The 21,933-nt window shown below is 41.0% G+C and overlaps 1 protein-coding gene across 1 annotated transcript; it reads left to right on the top strand.

Moving 5' to 3' along the window:
- The first annotated feature begins 685 nt into the window (after positions 1–685).
- GNS (glucosamine (N-acetyl)-6-sulfatase) lies at positions 686–21,161 on the top strand. Its single transcript, XM_031589518.2, has 14 exons — positions 686–964; positions 1,282–1,341; positions 1,966–2,172; positions 3,731–3,796; positions 4,185–4,283; positions 6,728–6,895; positions 10,356–10,438; positions 11,701–11,819; positions 12,311–12,414; positions 12,751–12,852; positions 14,028–14,135; positions 14,746–14,856; positions 16,598–16,758; positions 17,567–21,161. The coding sequence occupies exons 1-14, from the start codon at positions 821–823 to the stop codon at positions 17,649–17,651; spliced, it is 1,617 nt and encodes a 538-aa protein (XP_031445378.1). The 5' UTR covers positions 686–820; the 3' UTR covers positions 17,652–21,161.
- Positions 21,162–21,933: the final 772 nt, after the last annotated feature.

The following is a 21,933-nucleotide window of genomic DNA, read 5'->3' as shown; positions in this document are numbered from 1 at the left end:
CGAGGCCCTCCCCGCGCACCTCGCGGCGTGGTAGAGCCCGCGGCCGGGGCTGCACCTGCGGGCATCACCTACCGCCGGGGGAGGGCGCGGGCAGGGCGGGGGTTGGGTATTCGGAATAAAAAGCTGCGCCGTTCGTTACGGCACGTGTTAAGGATGCGAAGGTACAGAACTATTAGAGAGCGTTCAAAGGAGGGTGCGGAGATGGAGAAGGGTCGTGCGACGGGCGGCTGAGGTTCCTTGGTGCGCTCAGCGCCGAGCAGAGGAGCCGGGGGGAGGGCTGATGCTGCAGCTCCTCACTGCGCCGAGCTCTGCTCAGTGTGACGGCGACAGGGCCCGAGGGAACGGCACGGAGCTGTGCCAGGGGAGGGGCGGCTGGGGGTTGGGGACAGGTCTGCACCGGAGGGCGGCAGGTGTGGACGGGTGGGCACGGCACGGTTCAAGGCGGGTTTGAACAGCGCTCTCAGTCGCAGGGTTTGGTTGCAGGTGGTGCCGCGCGGAGCTGCAGCCGGAACCGATGACCCCGGCGGATCCCCCACCCCGGCTCACGGGACAGCCCGCACGCCACCGGCGCCGCTGCGGGCGAGGCGCAGAGCCGCGGCACCGCCCCCGATCCGCCCTGCGAGGCGGGGCGCTGGGCAGCACCTCCCGCCCACGTGACACCGCTCCCCCCCGCTCGCCCTGGTCATATGCCGGGGGCGGGGCGGGTCCGCGCGCTGCTGCCGGGGCTGCGCTCTCGGCCGCTCCGCGACGCCGGGGGCTGAGCGCCGTCGACGCTGTCCGTCCGTCCGTCCCTCCGCCCGCGCGTCCGCGTCGCCGCACCATGTCCCGCTCCGCGCTGGCGGTGCTGGCCCGCGGGCTGGCGCTGGTCGCGCTGTTGGTGCTGAGCCCGGCGAGGGCTGCGCGGCAGAGGCCCAACGTGGTGCTCATCCTCACCGACGACCAGGACGTCTTCCTGGGCGGCATGGTACGGCCGGCGGGCGGGGAGGGAGCTCCGCGGCGCCGCCTGGGGACGCGGTGCCCGCGCGGGGCTCGGGGCGGGAGGCCTCGCCGCCGGCGGGCGCGCGCCCTGCGAGGGGGGCCGTGGGCAGCGCCGGGCGGAGCCGCGCTGGGGGCCCGCGGTGCCGGGCGGCCGCTGCGGTCGGACGCGTAGCGGTGGGCAGCGTCCGCGGAGCCGCCGGCGGAGTTCGTCGTGCGCCCGCGCCGCGTGAGGCTGCTCGCCGCCCTGCCGCTTCGCTTGGTGTCCTGGCGCGTGCGGCTGACTGCGCGGCGCCTCTCTTGCAGACCCCCATGAAGAAGACCAATGCCCTCATTGCGCAGATGGGAGTCACCTTCTTAAACGCGGTAAGTGTTTGCCGTAACGCCTCGGGGCGCTGAGGTGTGAGTGTGGAGTTCGTGTTTTCGGTTTCAGAGCCTGTGAACGTGCACGCTTTGCGTGTTGTTTTATTCCTCATTCAACACCTAACTAGTTTTAGGTCTCAGAATCAAGCTCAAGGTCGGAGTCTGAGGGGCAGTTTTCACTTCCTAAAACCATTCGGGCTGACTTCCTCAGTCTGCGCAGTAAAGCTGCCTGCTCTGTTTCTTACCGTGAGCTGAGAAGCATTAGAAGAAGCCACTTAAAACTCGCTGCTTTCTGCGTGTTGAAATCCCGCTTTGCTCTTCTTGTGCTCTCATATGTTGTCATAGCTGAAGTAACAGCGTGAATCAACTGGTGAGCGGCGTTTGAATGGGTGCTTGCTGCTGTTTATCTGTACTGTGCGCGTATGGGATTGGAGAAACCCAAAGGCAGTTTCACCCACAGCGTTTCACTTGTGAAGATACTTAAGGTGTCCTCCATAAAGTGCGTGTTTGGTTAATTTTTAAAGCCGGTGAGCTCTTACATCAACCTGTTATCTGATATTTTAAAACTGCAAGTTTTAAGGAAAAATATTTTGAAATATCAATCTTGTCTTTTCCTGTTCTTTCTAGTATGTTCCCAGTGCGCTTTGCTGCCCCAGTCGTGCGAGCATTTTAACAGGGAAGTACCCTCATAACCACCACGTTGTCAATAACACTCTGGAAGGAAACTGCAGCAGCAAGTCGTGGCAGAAGATACAAGAACCAAACACCTTCCCAGCACTGCTCAAATCAATGTGTGGTTATCAAACATTCTTTGCTGGAAAGTACTTGAATGAGGTATTTTGCACTTATATTTTTACTGCGGCACAACGTGCTTGCCCTTATCCATCTTTCTAAAATGGCCTCTGGCTTTGTTTGTAATGGATATTGAATCCCCACTGTATTTCAAACGATATTACTTGGATAAACAATTCTTTGTGTTGAAATTGGGGTAAATAAGGTGTGAAGTTGAGGTCTTTAACTTAGCTTAGTTAAAGTCAGACTCTTAGTTGTCTGAAGGTTTTTTTAAAGTTAATTGTGAAAGGATGATAGGACCCATAGGCATCTTTCAGTGTGCTCGGCTGTGTCGCTTGATAGGCATCAGGTTTTTCATAACTGTAAGAAATGGTACATGATTGGCACCTGGTAGCTATGAAGAATATCATCAGGCCTGCACTAGTTTGGGAAGATGTTAGAATAATGCTATTTAAAGAAAAAGAATAACTTCTCTCAGTATTTCCAATTGATATATTCACTTGAACGTGACTGTTTTCTTTTTAGCACTTATTGCTGTTTTAAGTATTAAATGTTCACTGAAGCAAGTTTATTGAGAGAGTAGCTAGTACCAGAGTGCTTTGCAGAGCTTACTCAGCACTTTCTTATTAAATCATTTGTGTGTGCTTTTTGTTGTTTTTTTTCCTAAGCTGTGGTTCATGGTAGCTTATAGTAAGCTTTAAAACTTTTCCCTGAAAGCACTAAGAATTTGTTTTACTTTTGGCATAAAGGAGTTGTATTTGTATGTGACTTAAAGTTCCTAGCAGCATTATTTTCTTTCTGTCTCTTGGTGGAAGATGTTGGTGGCATAACAGAATAGTGGAACATGAGTGAGTATTCTAGCCAGGCACAAATCTGCCTCTGCTGAAGTCAATGAGGCAGCTGGGGAAGGGAAGTTTATCTGGCTTCCTCTGAGCATCCCTTGAGTCAGCACCATCTCCTGTCCCTCCAGTTTGGGGAGCCGTGTAGATGTGAGAGGGCAGCCTTGAGAAGATGCATTGTGTTGCTCTGAGGCACCCTCTGTTTTGGATTTGGCACTGATTCAGCAGCCAGTTTCCTTTTTTTTGCTGTCTTAAGGCCTGATTGTTCTTAATCATTTGTCACTAAGATGACAGCTACTAGCACTGATTTAAGTTCACACTAACTTTTCATACAGAGTGATGGAGGCTGTCGGTCTACTTGGAGTTTTCCTTAGTCTTTTGGCTGTTAGCACAAAACCCAAGTCTGTCTTATTGCATGTGTTCTGATAGCGTGTTCTTCCATGTTGATGTACTGGATGTTCTGCAGGATCTCTGTATGATTTCATGTGTGGTGTAGAAGAGGGAATAAGATTTAAATATTATCAGTGAATTCCAGATTTTCATTGACTATCTTTTTAGTTATTTTAACCCTGGTCTCTCTAACAGCCTGTAAATATGCTTTTACATATGAATGTATTTGGTTTTTTTCTGTTCTGAAATTTAATTTGACTTAATGGTGTTTCTGGCTAGTGTAGAATAAATCACATGAATATGAAGCACAATCTCTAGCTTTATTTTGTTTGTGATAACTGAAACTGAGTCACAATCTATCTCTTTTTCAGTATGGAGCAGAGGATGCAGGGGGAGTAAGTCACGTCCCTCCAGGATGGAGTTTTTGGTATGCTTTGGTATGTGACTGTTATTAAAATACTTCATTTTGAAAGTTTTGTAATCCGGCTCATGTTCTGAATTTTGCTGGTCACGAAATAGCACGGAGCATCTAGCAACTTAATGCATATCTTCCCTTTCTTCCCCTCTATTGTATATCAGTCCATTGGCTTTCACAAGGGCTACTCCTGCTAAACTGCTTAGGGAAAAACCTTGGAATGTAAAGCCAAAGCGGTGTGAGATAACACTGCAATATGTGATATTGCTGGGGGCTAGTTCTGAGGATTCTTGGAGTGTCCCTATGACAAATGCTTGCAACCAAGTTGATCGGTGTTGGGAGTTTTGATTATTTCAAGTAATCACTGTATATGTTGCTCTGCATAAATATGTAACTTTTCTTTCTCACAGGAGAAAAATTCCAAGTACTATAACTATACTCTTTCAGTAAATGGCAAAGCACGAAGGCATGGTGAGAACTACAGTGTCGATTATCTGACGGATGTGCTGGTAGGAAATTCTGCTACATCTGTGTTACAAAAACTGCTTATGACCAAATAATGCCTCATGCTGGGGGATTGGGGAGGGGTGGCAGTGGCAGTTTGTTAGGCTGCAGTAGGTCATAAAATACTGAATGATTGCATTGTCATAGCACTAGGCGGGCATCAACCAGCAAAACAAGATTCTGGGTATCTTTTAAAAAATAGGAAGCTTATGTGTAGAAGCTATGGAAAGGAAATATGTTCTAACAACCTGTTTTCTAGCAGTAGCCTCACTGAGGGATTAATAGTGACTGCTATGCTACGTGAGGAATGTGATGCACATAGGCAGTGTCTTAAATTACTTCATTGCAGGCTGTATTTCATTACAGTGGACAACTTCTGTAGCAGGTTAACTGCATCTAGATTTCAGTAGGAAGTGTGTAAAAGTAACTTTGCACTGTGTTTTGTTTGGGAGATGTTGTGTGTATATCAATATCTTACAGTCTTTAACTAAATCAAACTGGTAGCTTGAATATATAAAAGCCTAATCCATGCACCTTAGATTGGGAGGTCAATAAAAGTGCTCTGTCAAAATATGTAGTTGACCCTGATCTTTAGCTTCTCTATTCTCATTAATCTTAAATAAAAAAGTAAATAAGAAAAGCAATACATGCATAAAATACTTAAGTAGTAATTACAGCTTTCCTCGTAGTTTTCTTGAGGACCTATTTAGCAAGAAGCTTGGATTTTCTGTGGATTTTTCTATTGCATTTTCACCTTCCTCATCCCCCCTCCTGGAGCCTTAGGTTAATGCACTGTTGTGTATTATGTGGCACTGCTGGGAGCTCACATGCACAGGAAAACTTTCCTCTGAAAAGTCTCCTCAAGCAGTGAGTTTGTGATCTTCTGCTGACTCCAGTGAGGTTCACTGCCAGTTCTTTAACCTAGACAGCTGCTTACTAGGAACAGAACTGATTGATGTTTTTTAAGGCATGGAACAGCTGTCTGATTAAATTTAGATTTACAGTGGCTAAAGCTAGATTGGAATTGGTAAAGCAGAAGAGAAGCTGTCCTGTTACTGGTATTGTACTGGTCTTTCTGATCCTTCAGTAGCTCATAAGCATTCTGACCAAGATTGTATTTGTGGTGGGTTGCCTGTTGATACACCAGTGTGTTATGATGAATTTTCAGTGTGTTGCTTTCTACTTCTGCCATCAAGAATTCCACTTTCTAACTACAAAGTATATATTTACCATTTTTTCAGATTAGTGTTTCACTTTAATTCAGTGGGTGGGCAATGCACACTGTATGCATGCTGCCAGATGTGCAGTGACAGGGACCACCAGGAACAGCAATAAATAGCTTATGCAGAGTTCCTGTGCTACTTGATCCAGTGCACAATCTCCTTGTCCTGACTGAGAACATGAGTAATTGAGTCTAGTATTAAGAATTTGAACATGTGGGTTAGTCTGCTGCAGTCTTTATATGCTACACTGAAAGGTTCTAATAAAATCTGTTCTGAGTTAACCTCTCTCATACTGGTTTGTGAACTAAGTTTCTGTACTTAACTGTTTTTATCCTTCCTTAAGTCAGTCATCATATAGCTGAAGTCCAGCCCCTATTGCTTGTATGTGGGAGTTAGAAGGGAGGAAGACAGTCATTGGCAGGGGGAATTCCTAGCATCTCTCCAGTTCTAAAGGATGAAGAGGAAATACAAAGAGGGATATACTAATCAGACAGGAAAAGAAAATGTTGGAAAATGCAAATAGTGGAGAACTCTCCAGCAAGTAATACCTTTGAAGCTTTAATTTCAAAGACTGATCAATGGAAGGCAAAATGAAATTCTTCACAGTGTTTCCCTGAAGTTGGATGTAGAAGTGAAAATGAAAGTGCAAAAAAGTGATGAGTGATTGGAATCTGTTGCTGTGCTTTATTAAAGCTTCGGGCTTCACCAGCAGAAATGTGACACTCCTTAGAAACTAAGGAGCTAGCTGTGGAACAAGCATGCCCTGTAAGCTGTGGAGATGAAAGGCTTTTTCTGAACTTAGCCTGCTTCAGAGGGCAACTGAATCTGATAGCCTGTGATCTGTCAGGCAGGAGATGGCACCTGAGACCTTCAGACTGTATTGAAGTTTCAGTTTTACTTGATGAGGGAAGGATTTGGGTGGATTCTGTTGATGCTTGAACTAGGCACAGTGGGATGAAATCTTTCACATCCTTTTGATGAACTTTCCAGTCTAAGCAAAGATCTGAAGTAAAATGCTGTTCAGAGATGTGGGACCAATAATTTCTTTAACGCTTGGGATTATTTTTATCAGGAGATACAGTTTTAGACACTTGTAGATAGTAGTAAACCACTTCAGAAGCTTATTATTTGCCCAGGCTCTAACTGTTATGTGTGTAGTTTGGGTTTTTTGAGTACTGTTTTCCTTTGGAATTAAGACTTTTTTTCTTTAACAAAACTATTCACAGGCTAACATGTCATTGGACTTCTTGGAGTATAAATCTAATTTTGAACCTTTCTTTATGATGATCTCAACCCCAGCGCCACATTCGCCTTGGACAGCTGCTCCACAGTATAAAAACAGCTTTCAGAATGTCAGTGCACCAAGAAACAGCAATTTTAACATTCATGGGAAGGTAAGCTGTCTAGCAAGAATTTGTAGAGATTACTAATTGGTGAGAGCAGTAAGCAGTGATTCTGACTTGCTTATTGAGATTAAACAGAATGATTGGCTAGTATCACAACTACTGGTTGTTTGGTTATGTTAAATACTCTTAAAGAGTAAGCTATGTATATTGAGACTTAGATTTTTGCATACTTTTATCTTGTAAATTAAAAAATTCAGTGGCAAGGATAATGTGATATAATAGACTAATGATTGAATGTGGAGAACATTTGTTCTTTGTCCAGTTTCAAGATTATTTTTCTTGATTATTCTGAACATTTTGTTCTTTGTTCTTCAGTGTGTTCAGGAGAACACATGTACATACTTTCTGTATGTGCTACAGAAAGGCTCAGAGGGGATTTGAGAACAACTCTTATGTTTCCATGCTGTGTCCACTCACGAAGGTGGGGCCCTTTGCATGAGCTCCTGGCAAACCTGCTCCTACTTCTCAAGTTTTTGAGACCAGTTGGAAGACTTTGTGAAATCATGAAGCATGGGGCCTAGAGTTGTTAAAGACTTCAGTAATTTGGCTTTCATTTGTTGAGGTAACTTGTAACTGGAATTGATCAGCCTGGTGTTACACGCTAGGGGATGCTTGTGACAGACAGCATCTTCCCTGCTGCCAGTAAGTTTAACCATATATGGTCTAGCTCAAACTAATCTGCTACTCACTCTAGCAGAAAGTGAAAGTTGTAGACAGTTGATCTGATATTTTATTTTCAAATACAGACTTCACCACTGTTCAGTGTTTAACCCATTCACTTCAGGATTTACTCCTATGTGGAGTCCAGTGAAACCACTTCTGAGGTCACTGTGGCTCATGCAGTCCTGGGTGGAACTTGCTTTTTAGCTGAGAAATATAGCTTACAAAATGACACTGTGCTTATCAGCATGATGTAGAACTGTGAATGGAAGGGAAGAAAAGGGCTGCACGCAGTTAAAAAATGGATTCTTCAGTTATGTTTTGATGCAGTGGAAATTGGAATCTTTTTTTCCCATATAAGATTGTTAACTTTGTCTTAGGTTCCAATGTGATAAGTGAATGCTTTCAAAATTGTGAGCTTAGGAATAAGTTGACCAGTGAAGTCAGCAGCTAGCTGAAAAATAGGACATGGGAGTTCCCTTATGCAGAGCAAAGGCAAAAGCTCTGCGTATGCCCATGAGTCTGTCTTCTTGTTTTGTGCTATAATTCTTGGTAGCTAATACCTGTGAATGCAGCAATCTTACTAGGTTTCAAAATAAGAACAGACTAGCACCTTCCTAGACATAAAATAGCTACAGTCATTAGCAGTGTGCATTTCTAATTGGTGGTGTTATTGTCTTGAAGCTTAACTCTTCTTTGAGCTTCACTATTTTCTAGGGCAAGCACAATTCCTACGAAAGTAGTAAACATACACATAGGCTCAGGCACTTAAGTCATTGGTGTTGTAATGTTTGCTAAGCAAACTTGCATTGTGCAGTCGTGTGTTAAACAGCCTTGATTCCAAGTCAATGTTTCCTAGCTTCCTTATGTATTATGTGGGCAAGAGGTACCAAAAGAAGCCATGTAGGTAGAATCTCTGCATAAAGAATTGAGTTCTTCTATTGTCTAGTAACGTGCTTTTGGCTTAAGATCCTCAGCTATGGATTATACCAAGTGATAGGTGGCTGTCTGGTCTCCCAAGCAGGGCTACTGATATTCCAGATGAGGTGTCCAACTAAGCTGTTCTGAGAAAACTTGACCAAGCTTTGTGTCAGGTATTTTTCTTGCATGGATTGTTTTCCCTGTGAAGTCAAAGCACAGCTCTGTCCAGATTCTGCTGGCAAGATAGCGTGTTCTGTCTCAAGGTCTTGTAGGCTTTCTTTGAGAATGGGGCATCAGGAGGCAGCAGGTTTGGCGAACAGCTTTGTATATAATACTGTGAAAGAAAATGGCAGGGGCTGACAGAAGCGAATTTGAGGATGGTGCATCAGTATGGAGTTTATTGAAATCAACAAATGTTTTGAATTGTTGTGTGAAACTTCTGAAACTTAGGAGAAACATGGAAAGCGAAAAATACTTCAGAGAAGAGGAATTTTCAATTTTACCAAGTGACTTATCAGTCTGAGTTGCACAGCACAGTTATCCTGGGGAAGAGCTTTCCCTGAGCCCACCTCCTGCAGAAGGTGGCAGGTGCACAGGTGACATTGTCAGCTCCTTCATCTTCTGAAGAACTTCTGCTGAGCTGGGGATAGTGTGTGTTCTGTCTTTCCTCACTTTTGCACTCCTTTACATCTGCTGCAAAAGCAAGATCTGAATAAAGTGAATTAAAACAAACTGGTTATGAAATTAGTTTTTCATGCCAAAAATCCTTTCTTCAGTCTGCAAAACAGAAAATGGGGAATTGAGTAACTGCAGAGGGTATGAGTCACTTCGCTGTGAGTCCTTGGAGTCCAAACCCTTTCCAGTCATTCACTTGTGACAAGAGGAAAGTTGCATAACTAGAGGCTCTAGAGAAGAGTGACCAGCTAAATATAGGCTCAAGCTCAAGGTGGCAAGTGGATTATCTCCAACTTCCTAAATAAAAAATTATAAAGCTGCACTGACATAACTTTATTCTGCTCCCCCACTAATATTAACCTTGGTTTATTCACAACAGGCTTTTGCTTGTATTTGTGTAGTGACTGACCAGTTCAGACCAATGCTTCAGGATGTCAGCGTGTAACTTTTTGTGTTAGTTAGATCATCTGTTACATGGGGGAAGTGAGCAATGAGGGGAGAAGGGGAAGAGCTGTTCTGAAACCTGGAGATGAGTCCAGAAAAATGTTTAACTCTTTAGCAAAAGAATCTCACTTTTTCTGGAACTAAAAAAGAAAATCAAAGTAAAAGCAAGGAAAGCAGAAACCACCTCAGTCTGTAGCCCAGAGTTCATAGGCTACCAAGAATCTGTTAGTGACAGGTCTCTTTTTCTCACCTGTCTGTAAATCAGGTAGTCTTAATTGCTGTTGAATTTCTCCCCATCTCTCTACTTATGTTAGTATGCTCACAAGTATGAATTCCCAAAGAACCATACTTAGACAGCCATGTTCAATCTTATAATGTACTCAATCCCTGAGGTTTTTTTTTCCCCATTAGACCTATAGCATGTATCTTCCTGGATTTTTGGTAGCTACTGAAATGTTATGTTTGGGAGGGCCTTCCCTAGCAGTTTTCACAAATTTCTTTCCTGGACTGCTTTGAAAGCATTCAGTGCAGGCATAATGGAGCTGTAGTATGGCCTGCTCTTGCCACTTGGGTCTTATGTGAGCTAAGAGCAGAAAATTGGACTTGGGTTATTTTGATAGCATTTTCTAGCTGCTTAACAGCAATCGTGTGGATATTTTACCTTAACAAGATTTGTGATCAGTCTAGCAGAGGTATAAAGGCTGACATAAAACTTCTACTTCTGTTCTGCACTGCTTCTTTTCTCTAGAACAAGCACTGGTTAATTCGACAAGCAAAGACTCCAATGACTAACTCTTCAATACAGTTTCTTGATGATGCTTACAGAAAGAGGTAAGAATTTTTTGTTTCTTAAAATAAAAAGTTTTCAGGGGTCATAATACATCTGACAGCAGATTTTGAGTTACTTCTGCTAGTTGTCTGGCATCTGTCTCAACAGACCTGACTTTCAGTTTACTTTTTGAAAAGAAACTTGTAATTGACTTCAAAAGTATTTTGCTTGTAAATCGTAGAAAGATGAGTCATACTTAGTGTCTTATCTGCCTTTCCTTCAGTGCAGAATGTATATGAAATATTATCAATGTATTGGCCAGCTAATCTCATTAACATTGTCTCTCAGTCTGTTCTAGTCCTACTTCTTTAGATGCAAATATCTGTAATAACTGGCTGGCCAAGGCAAATAAGAGGTAGGATGAATGTGAAGGTGTAACTTGCTCCCTTTTTCTTAATGTAAAGAAAGGTGTTTCACTTGTAAATGTAGGCTTACGTTGTAGATTTCTTTAGAAGTTTTGAATTAAACACTAGCTTAACTAACTTTAAATGTTAAACTCAATTTTGAGCAGTTATCAGGTATTAGCCTGTTGCTTTGGAGATGGAACACCAAGGTTTTTGAATTTTCTTTTTCCCCAGAGTCTTGCTTTGCAAAATGCTAAGATAAAATATGCAACCAAATCTTAAATTAAGCCTGGAGACAAAAAGATATAATAATTGAATAAGTCCAGTTTAAATTCAACATAATGTTAGCCTGTGGAGTCTTATCATCAAGTTCTCAGAAGCAGTGTCAATGGCAGACCCTGAGGCAAAGGAAAGAAACAAGTTTTGGCTGTTTAAGACCTTCAGATATGCTGCAATAGTAGATTTTGATACTGCGTGGGTGATACAAAACAAGCGATGTGCGGGAAGGATCCCAAATAGAAAACTAAGTTATTGGCAGACTTTGTATATTAGTATTAAACATTAGATATAAAGAACTAATAACATGACCTTGCAGAAGAACTCTTTGCTACTGTGTTGTGTCAAAGTTACTCCTGGCTCTTTCCAGATAAGATTAGAAGGAACTGTCACTTTGACGTCTTTCTCAGATACTTCAGAATAAAATCAACAAGAACTGAAGACAAACAGTTCATTTCTATCTTAAATTGCAGCCTCCAAAAGTACAGCGTGGTAATCTGAGGTTTGTTTTCAGAAACTGTGAACAAAATACCTACTTCCAGTGCATTCACTGTTGATTTAAAGCATATTATGAATGCAGTACTAGTCAAAATTCTGATATTTTTTTTTTTACTTTCTTGTATGAATTGTTTTGTTTCTGTTAGGTGGCAAACTCTGCTGTCAGTAGATGACCTGGTAGAGAAGCTGGTGAAGAAATTGGAAAACCATGGAGAATTAGATAACACGTACATCTTTTACACATCAGACAATGGCTTTCATACTGGTAAGCTTTTCAGTACTTACTGAATGCTTGTAGAAGCTTCAGAAGTGGTATAGCTTCTCACTCTTGTGACCATTGCAGAAAATGGCAACAGCAACCGTGGAAAACTGCAGGTATGAGATCTGAATTGCAACATATCCTGCAGTTGTAGTATAGGGTGTTTGAGGGATTCTTGTTTGTCTTTTTAATTTTCAGCATTGTCTGTCACTGTAGAATGAGACAGAAATAGAGGAGGGATCTCTGTTCTGTAAAGCTGACCAGTAAAAATCTGTCTCAAAGACCTGTCTGGAACATGTTGCACAAGTGAAAATGTGTTATCCAAGCTAATAAACTTTGAATTATGTCTTACAGGAGCTGACAACTTCAAAATATCTTCTGCTTTTTTAATGAAGCAAATAACCTCTTCTAGCTTCTTAAAATTAATTGCTGGAAATTAAGTAACAAGCCTTTCTAAACATTAAAGAAGCTGTCTAATTCTTTCTTCTTCACTGCAGGACAGTTTTCTTTGCCAATAGACAAACGGCAGCTGTATGAGTTTGATATCAAAGTTCCATTGCTAGTTCGAGGACCAGGGATAAAACCAAATCAGACAAACAAGGTAAGTGAAGAGAGAATTAAACTTCTGTTGTTTCACTGCTAACCACTTCAGGTAATAGTTGATCAATGAAATATGAGGAAATGCAAATACTTCATTCTTAAAAAAAAAAAAAAAGCTGTACACCCTTGCTTGAAGCAGTAAATTTAAGCAATTGCAGGCTGCTGACATAAGAGATGTGGAGATCACTTTCTGGAGATTCTAGCATTGCTTGTGAAGGTTACAGGTTCTGTTAGCCTATAAAGATGAAATTGAGTAGTGTTTAGGTGTACTTAAAACAGAAATCTCATCTGTGTATTTGTCTGGTCTTCTGAGCTAACAGTTCTCTTTACCTTGCAGATGCTTGTTGCAAATATTGATTTGGGTCCCACTATTCTGGATATTGCAGGATATGACTTGAATAAGACCCAGATGGATGGAATGTCACTGCTGCCACTGTTGGTAAGCAGACAACTGGGGATAGTAACCAGTAATAGGGATGATTCTTCAAATGGAATACTACTTCCTTCAATGGACTGGGTGGAGTTCCAATCCATATTCTTCCCTTGTTGACATTTTCACACAGGATATTGACAGTTTAGTGGGGGAAAACATGGGTATACAGTTTAAATGCAGGTGTATTACAATAACCTGTGGTCATTTTGTAATAGAAAGTTGTCATGCTTTGGCTAATCCTGCAATTTGTAAGAATTTCTGTTTTGAAGGTTGCATGTTTCCGTTTTGCAACCTTCCCTACCTTTTCCTGACTTCTCAGGACAGACACAAGGAGGGTGGATTATTCTTACTGTGTTTTGCTTCACTTTTCAGAAAGCATTTTTCAGTAAACTCTATAAAACTGTAGGTTTTCATAAAGTAAACCTGACCTTTCCAATAAGTGAGCAGAGGCCTACTTAAATAAAGCTGCTTGTAGTTTATCCTTTTAGTTTTAATTAAATTTAGTCTATAAATTGAAGGCAGCTTACTTGAAAATGTAGGAGATCATCCAGATTTAAAACAGTGCTTTGCTATTAAAACCTTCTATCCAAACCTTAAGCTGTTCTTCTGATGGAAGCGGGTAAAAGGTGTCAGTTTAAACTGACAATCAAAAATGTGGAACACATTATTTCACTGTGTGTACCTGTGGCAGTGCTGTGTATTAACTTTAAACTACTTCTCCTCTCTCTTTTAAAATGTATCTACAAATAGAGCAGCTTAAAATGTAGTTGCTTCTTAAAGCTGTTTATCTTTTCTTACGCCAGGGCTATCTTTTTCCATCTGTTGTGGTCATCTGATACAAATCAAAGACAAACAGCCTCATTACAGGACTCTTGTCTGTAACATTGTAGTATCTGTAGGGCTTACTCTTTGTGTTACTGCTTGATTACTTATGAGCTGAAGATATTACTTCAATGGTTTTTTCTTGAAGGTTTGAGGTGGGATATATTTCGTTGGATCCTTGTCTTTCAGCTACCCAAGGAATTCTAAACTAAGGCTGAATGTTATTTTAAGACTGACTTAAACTGGGGACCACAACTCACCTTGCCTTGTAAGCAGCAGATAGTGTTTGTGTTATGCAAGGCACGGAAGTCTTCTGTTTTGTACTACAGTGAATGCTAAGTCATGTCCTCTCTTCCTAGAGAGGAGACAAAAATGTGACATGGAGATCAGACTTTTTGGTGGAATACCAAGGAGAAGGGTACAACGGCAGTGATCCTACCTGTCCTGGCCTTGGACCTGGCGTCACGGTAAGTAGGACAAGAATGTTAATATTAGAACACAGAAACTGACTTATCTGTCCTGCGGATAGAAGCAAGCTTCCAGTAGGAACTAGCCCTGTGGGTGCTGTGCGTTCAAGAATTAGAAGGAAACATCCAGCCATGCAGAACTGATGTGTCCAAATGATCATACAGAACAGTCACACTTTCAGTGGGAATCTATAGAGACTGTGGGTGTTGACTTCAGAAAATGGCTGGCAGGGATGTGGTCTTCCTTTTATGGTTCCAGTGCCCTCATCACACTGTTCTTACTTTCCAGCTGTTTGTTGCTAGCTGAATCAAAGTTTGTTCTAAGTAAAGCATGCCTTTTTTGTTGTATTTAATGTGTTTTGTGCTGTTCTGTTCACTGTGTATACATTAGCATCCCATACAAAATGCATTTAATCATTGTGGGTTCACTAATAACACTGTCTTGAATTTAGAAGTAATGATTTTTTGCTTAGTATCCCCAACAGTCTTAATTGTGTTAGACTGAGATCCTGGTGTTCATTAATTAACTGCAGTTGGTTTGAAATGGTGTAGACTCTGGGGAAAGGATTGCTAGTTCCTCTTTCTTAATCTTTAACTGCTTACTTCACAGCATTGCTTCCCAGACTGTGTCTGTGAAGATTCCTATAACAACACGTATGCTTGTGTAAGGACAATGTCAACTTCCTGGGATCTGCAGTACTGTGAATTTGATGACCGGGAGGTGAGTCCACAACAGGGATTAGCTGTTCACAGCTGTGCAGGTGATGATCTGCAGTCTTGTCTGCTCTTAAATGGTTTGCATAACATATTCTGAGAAGCAGACTAGCATTACTTGCAGAGTGAAGTATTTAACAATCAATGAGAATATTTGAACAAAAGTTTGTGGTGAGGTTCTGGGAAGAAAAAAGGGTGGGGAAGGGGGGTATAGTTTAAACTATCGTTACTGCCTTCTGGCATCACCTAACAGCCTCTGGGGAGCTGTGCTGGGGCTGAGTTCATTTCTCAGTCTCAATTCCACGTGGCTGATTCCTCTGTACTACTGATATACTTCTGTTACATTGCACCTCTGCTGTTCTTAAGTTCAACTGCAACTCTGTTCATCAGGAAGAGCTGAAACCTCAGGCTAATCATTTCTCCTCTATTGCCCACTTGTTTGTCTATTCTGGCCAAACAAGTGTAAGTTACAGCTCTGAGGAAGGTCTCTAATGTTGTTTGGGAGAATGTGATATACAGTCCCCTGTTCAGAAATGATTCAAATCTCATTAGTGGAGCACAACGTGCATGCACAAAACCTGCTGGTTTTTAGGTCTGATCTTTGAGTCCATTTGCATGCAGTTGCTCCAGAGAGCATACTGGGGTTGAGACAAGTGTTTGGGTCACAAATCCTATAAACTGCAATGTCAGCATGTGTGTAGTGAATGTATAAGCATCAGCTATCCCCAGTTACCACACTGCCATACACAAAGTTCTAGTAACCTGCAATAAATGACTTAAATTGGGTAAATACCACAGCATAGTTTTTGCAAGGAGACAGCAGAAAAAATGGTAGAAGTCAAGATAGCAAGCCCTGTGCTCCATTGGTGGTTGAATTTCTGGGTTACTCAGCTTACCTGGGTCAGCTAAATTAAGACAGCAGTACTGGAAAGATGCAGTAATGTAATTTTTGAAACCTTCCAGTAAACCTTCCCAGAAAGCTTGTAACCAAGGTCTGTCCTGATGAATGTTTATCGCAGTTAGACACAACTGAGCCAGGGTTAATCAACATCATCTGCAATCACAACTTACTGGAGCACAGACAAAACATCAGTTGCGCTCTTTAGATACATTCAGCTACTGTTTGTCCCACGGAATGGTTCAGAGATTTAATGTTCCAAAAACTAAATCTGCCTTGAAGTTGCCTAGACAAATCTAGTTTTCTAAGTATGTACACATACAAAAACTTTTCTTTTATTAGGTCTAAACATTTGTACTGAGAATGCTTTTTACGTGTAGTTAAGATTTGCCTGAGTTCTCACAACTGAAGTACATAAACATATATATCTTATATATATATATATATAATGGTGATGTGATGGTCATGAACTAGTACTTTAAGATCCATTAATGAAAAGGCAGCCAGCGTCTGTGTGACTTTTTCCTCTGGAGTTGTAGGCTGAAGGTGGGGCCCACCTATATATATGAAAGATCTACCTATACTGAGGCAGCTGAACATTTTAGATGAGAGCAAAACTCTTCCAACAGTACTGCACTACAACAAAAGTTTAGCTTAACATACATGCTGACCTCTCTTTGATTGTTTATCCACCTGGCTGCATATTGCTTCTGTATGAGTGAGCCACGATGTAACTGAGAATCACATTTGAGATTATTTGGGAACAGCATTTGATTAATAGTATGTAATGTGGTAAATGTTAATTAACATTTAAGACTTTAATACAGTACAGGAACTTTATGTTAAACAGGTGTTTGTGGAAGTGTATAACCTGACTGCAGATCCACACCAGATCAATAACATTGCCAAAACAATCGATCAAGAAATTCTAGAGAAGATGAATTATCGATTAATGATGCTGCAGTCCTGTTCAGGAGCAACTTGCCGTACACCTGGAGTCTTTGATCCTGGGTAAACACTGTGTCAATTCATAGTACTTTTAAGTAGAATCACGTATTTTATAAAACTAAACTTTCATAGAGGGTATTTATGATGAGACAGAATATCTCTGGCATGTATACTTCTGTTTACTAGGAATAGTTTGATGCTTATCTATCTTGAATGCTTAATCTCTATTTTAATTGAACTTACCAAACGTAACTTGATGGCATTAATAGTACTACTTTAATCTTGTCAGCCACCATTGACTTAACATAGCTAAATCTTGCAGCTATTTTGAGTAGTCAGGCAAGTGACTTCAGGTTTGCCTGCAAGCAACAAAAAGCTCTGCATATTTCTGTAGGCAGGAATTTTCCAAATATTTGCTGTGATTATTCCTGGAGGTGCTGTTAACAAAGAACACTTAGCTCAGAACATAAGCTGTTCGTGTTAGAAAGCTGTTGTAAATAAATTGGACTTCTTCAAAATTTAGTCAGTCTTTTGGACTGAAACTTTAAGCACTGTTTAAGATGTTCCTATAGATGGGCTGCATAGATCTGTAATTAGAGGCAGCAAAACCTTCTATTAAAAGGCATCTCATGAATGTTTAATGTTACACATACCAGTGTGCTGTTGGTATGTTATAGGTCGTATTTATTTCTCTGGAGATTATCAACTCCTTAGCTGTATGTTGTTATAATTCATCTGGTAGGTGGAGTGTCACTGCTGTATGCTATTCACGTAGCATTGTACCAGAGCTATTCTAGAGATCAGCTGTTCCTAGAAATGCTTGTTACCGTGGACTAACTGTAGCTCACACAGCCTGTGTTTCTTTTTGCAGGTACAGATTTGACCCACGGCTGATGTTCAGCAATCACGGTGTTCGGGCTCGGAGGTTTTCTACACGGTCCTTATCGAGCATTTAAGAGCCTCTTGCAATCAGCTCCCACTGACCAGTTTCTCCAGTGACTGCAGCAGGTCTGTCTCTGAAACTCTCGTTGATAACAGCTGGAAGACTTACTGGGCTATTCAAACCCTGTTTGGAAGAAAAACCCTTGTCTTTAGCTGGTTGCCTTGTGCAATATGTATATTTTACAGCTGAACTGTAACAAAATCATTAGACACAGCTAAATCTCTCTTACTCAGATAATTGATTACCACCTTTGTCTTTCAAATACCTTTTCATACTCCAGGCACAGAGGTGAATCTATGGCCTGTGAATCTGAACAGTTTTTGTTCCAAAAAAATCAGTAAATGCATAGTTGAATTGGGTTAGATAGGCAGGTGCTATTGCACAGTAATGCTCACCTATATTCAGTGTCACACACTTTTGTGAAGGCTGTGTTTATGAATAGATTTCCTGTGTTGAGCTCAAAGCTCTTAATGACAATAGCAGACTAGCCCAAAACAGCGTAGAGAAGGCATTAGTCAAAACTGTAGGATCTGACTAGCTAGCAAGAGTTGTTTGCAGAACTGAACTAAGTGTGCAAAGTATCCTCTTTCAATGAGACCACTTTTAAATGAGACCAATGAATTTTTGTAGATCTGCTTTGGTAACTTGCAAACAAGAATGTAATTTCAGCCTCCTAGTTTGAAATGCTGGATTGGGTTGATATGTACTACTGAAAAAACTCTAAGATTTAATATAGGCTTCCTACTGTGTTAATCAAAACAGTGTTGGGACTAACAAGTAGTCAAATAAGTGTGCCTGTGTTCTGAGTTAACCATTAAATCTATTTCAATACGTAGAAAGAAGTACCACCAAAAACAGGGCACAGCAGTAGAGTTTGATCTATCTCTAACCTCCAACTACCTGGAATTGTCTAACATATCAGTTAGATTCTTGAAGGTAAACTGTTTTGAGAGAAAACTAACTAAAATAAGTAAATCACTGTTCACTAGAAGTTAGAGGGCAATTTTAGGCAGTTTAAGTACTTCATAGTTTCTTTTTGGTTGAGACATAACTATACAGAATCTGCAGTAAGTGGCCTTCACACCAAAGGACTGCGTGTCAGACGTCTGACCAGTATGTTATCATTTAGTTTACCTTTGGAAAGGTGATGTTGTTTTTTCAACTTTCTGATTAGGCTTGTCTGAAATACAGCTGTCACTTGTACCCAAACTTGAATATCTTCCTAAATCTTGAAAAACACCTGAATTTGAGTTAGAATGTAGCTTTTCTATATATTTTTTGGCAAAACACCTTCTAGAAACACTGAATTGTTTGTATTTTGCAAGACAAATTCATGTTGCGTATGCATAAATCAACTGTGTTATCAGACAAGATAATTTTTCCCTTTTCAAACAAACCATGACAAACTCTCCAGTTTTCAGCCAGTTGTTTTAGATCCCCTCTGTAAAGAGGATGTTTTCAATTTCTGTTGCTTAAAGCCTTCTACCAAGGGGGGGAAAAAACCCTAACAAACTAACAAGGCAACGAAGTACAACTGTATCCTAACAGCAGAGGTACATATCCCAATACACAGATCTGCACACTGGATAAAAATAATGCTAAAAATCAGCTGATACTTCCTTTTGATTCTGAAGCACAGAAGTTGCCTTTCGTTTAGCTTAGCTGCCAACTTCTGTGATGGTGTACAGCTTAGGTTTTATAGGGCTTTTATTTCAAATCTAACTCAATGTTTCAAATCTCTTGAGTGACCAAATATTTGGAGACTAAATGCTTGGAAGGTAATTTCTCAGCTGTAGTATCTGTATCAGTACTGAGGTTTTTGGCTACTCTTAAACTACTTACATGCTTTCAGATACTCAGGACTTTTCTTCCTCCATTACAGCTGTAGTTTTATCTTTTTCTCTTTGTTTTTTAAGCCTTAGTATTGTCTATCAATATAATTTAGACTCTGCTTTGACTTTTAAAAACAAAACCAAAGTTCTTTGTGCTCTCAAGTGTTTTCTTGCACACTGAGCTAAACCTAAGGTTCATTTACTTAGTGTCTTGCTTAGGGTTGGTTTTTATTTAAACTTCGTTTTGGTAGCTGTCTGGAGGCTAGCATAAAACACAGTTTGCTGTACACTAAATCCTCCATAGCCCTATCAAATCTAGGAGATCATATGTCAACTTCCTACTCCTGTTAAGTGCAGGTAATGCATGTTATGCTTCTCAGTAGAGGAAAAAATAGAAAAATATTTTGGGTACAGATGTGTAACACTCAGAGATCTAAAGCCATAGTAAGCAAATCTTTTTTTGAACATTTTACTTTTTGCCTAATAAATAGCATGGAAGATGGCAAAGTTGGTATAGATATTAAACACCTGATGAAACAATTGTACCCAGGTCAGCACTTGTGCTCTCTGCATGCACTGTAAACAATTGCCCATCTAAGTAGACTCAATAACTTTCCTTCTGCGCTCAGTGTCAGATAATCACACAGTACCTGAAATCTGTCATAGGTAATAGGTGTCACATTCAATTGAAATTCAGAATGAAATGAGTCAGTCCTCACTCCTTCAAATAGAGAGAAGGGCTGGTCAGGAAGATAACTTCTCACTTTGGATAAAGATTCAAGAGCTGTTCAGCGGAAGCACGTAGTTGAAGGAAGAACAGGAACAAACAGCTGCCTGGCTTCTGTTACCTTAGGGGAGTTTGTTGTTGTGACTTGTCCTGTATCTGTTTCCATGAATAATTCTGAGTCTTTGAAGAGCCCTGAATGAACAGTATTAATTCTTGACTTAAAATTATTATGAAGGAACTTTTAACTTGCAGCCAGATCTGATTCTCAATCAAATGGATTTTGTGGTTAAATTGTCTTCCTTGGATGTTCCACTTAACTGCAACGTGATCATAGCTGTATCCATACCCTTATACTGAAGGCATTTGTGTCAAATGAAGGGGCCTTATTGGTGCAGAGTTATGTTTAGGTAAAATGTGGTTTTTTTTATACATCATTATTATCAAAAGCAGAGCTGTGAACTTTGATCTGAGCTGGTAAAGCAGATGCTATGCAGGGAGAAATACAATTAACTTTTACATTATTCTGAAACAAACCATATTCTGTGTCATCACTTTGGCTTAAGTGTGCACAGCCAGTGCACATTCACCCAGTGTAAGCCCAGCATGCTGGTCTTCTGTGTGGGGAATAGAGCTGTAATGCAGACAGACATGCAATCACATACTCAAAGTAGGTACCTGTTTCAACAAGTCAAGATTGACTGATTATACGATATTTCAACTGCTTTCAGTTTTACTGTGATTCAGTTAAAGTGATTTTTATATGTAGTACTCTTCTCTGTATGTGAGCATACTTTGCTGTAGCGTGTTGTGAGCATACTTAATTTCTGCTGTTTTGAACATTTGTTTAGAAAGTGCCCTTCCAGAGGACCCTGTTCACTGCTGCACTTTTGGGGAAAGAAAAAATAAACTGCCTATCAAACTTCTTCCCTTTGTTACCGAATTTCAATTAAACCTTTCCAAAGGATCAAAGTGTGTCACTTGTCTAGACTGACCTCCTATTGCTAACCCTGTGCTCTGCCTACTGCCCCGTTATGTGAAGATTCTTGCTACTGAACTTTGATTGTAGTGGATCCTTTGTAGAGTGTCCAGCAAGACAATGCCTGCCTGCTTTGCACAAGGAAGAAACGTTGAGGTGAGTGAACTCATCTAAAAGCAATCTGTATTTTCCCCACATTACCTTGGAAACTGACATAGCTAAGTACATGGAAAACTTGAACTGAACAGATAATGGAGAAACTGCTGTTTGTAATTGAAGGCAGTATAGTACGTCCTCTACCTTTTGAGAAGAGGAAGAATAATGGGCTTGGCTTTTTTTTTTCCCTGAAATGGGAACTGTGAGCAACAGTAAGATGTGCTACTTCCCATCACTTCGAAGCCCCTGTTACAAAGTTTGAGTCCTTGGATGATTCTGTACAAGTATTTTAAAAGTGCATACATGACTTTTCTGGACTATACTTGAGGGTGATTTAGTACTTCTCACCTTTTCAAGTCTTCTAAAAAGCTGCTAAACCTTCTACAAAGTCCTTCTCTGCTGTATCTTCATCAGTGATTCAGTAGTCTTCCTCTATGTAGAGGAAAATATTCAACAGCTGCTTGAAGGAACACTTCAATGTCTTTTGTTGTTTCTATTTATGAAACCTGGACAGATCCCTGTAACACCCCAAGAAAGGCAGCTCTGTAGTACCCAGGTGCAAATTCCCATTCTGCTTAATGATTTTAGTGCTACCCTCATGGTA

Source organism: Phasianus colchicus, chromosome 1 (assembly GCF_987193195.1).
Source record: "Phasianus colchicus chromosome 1, bPhaCol1.hap1.1, whole genome shotgun sequence".
In the NCBI taxonomy this organism is placed as follows: domain Eukaryota; kingdom Metazoa; phylum Chordata; class Aves; order Galliformes; family Phasianidae; genus Phasianus; species Phasianus colchicus.
The sequence above is the reverse complement of the archived record's forward strand: the minus strand, read 5'-3'. Positions and strand labels throughout refer to the sequence as shown.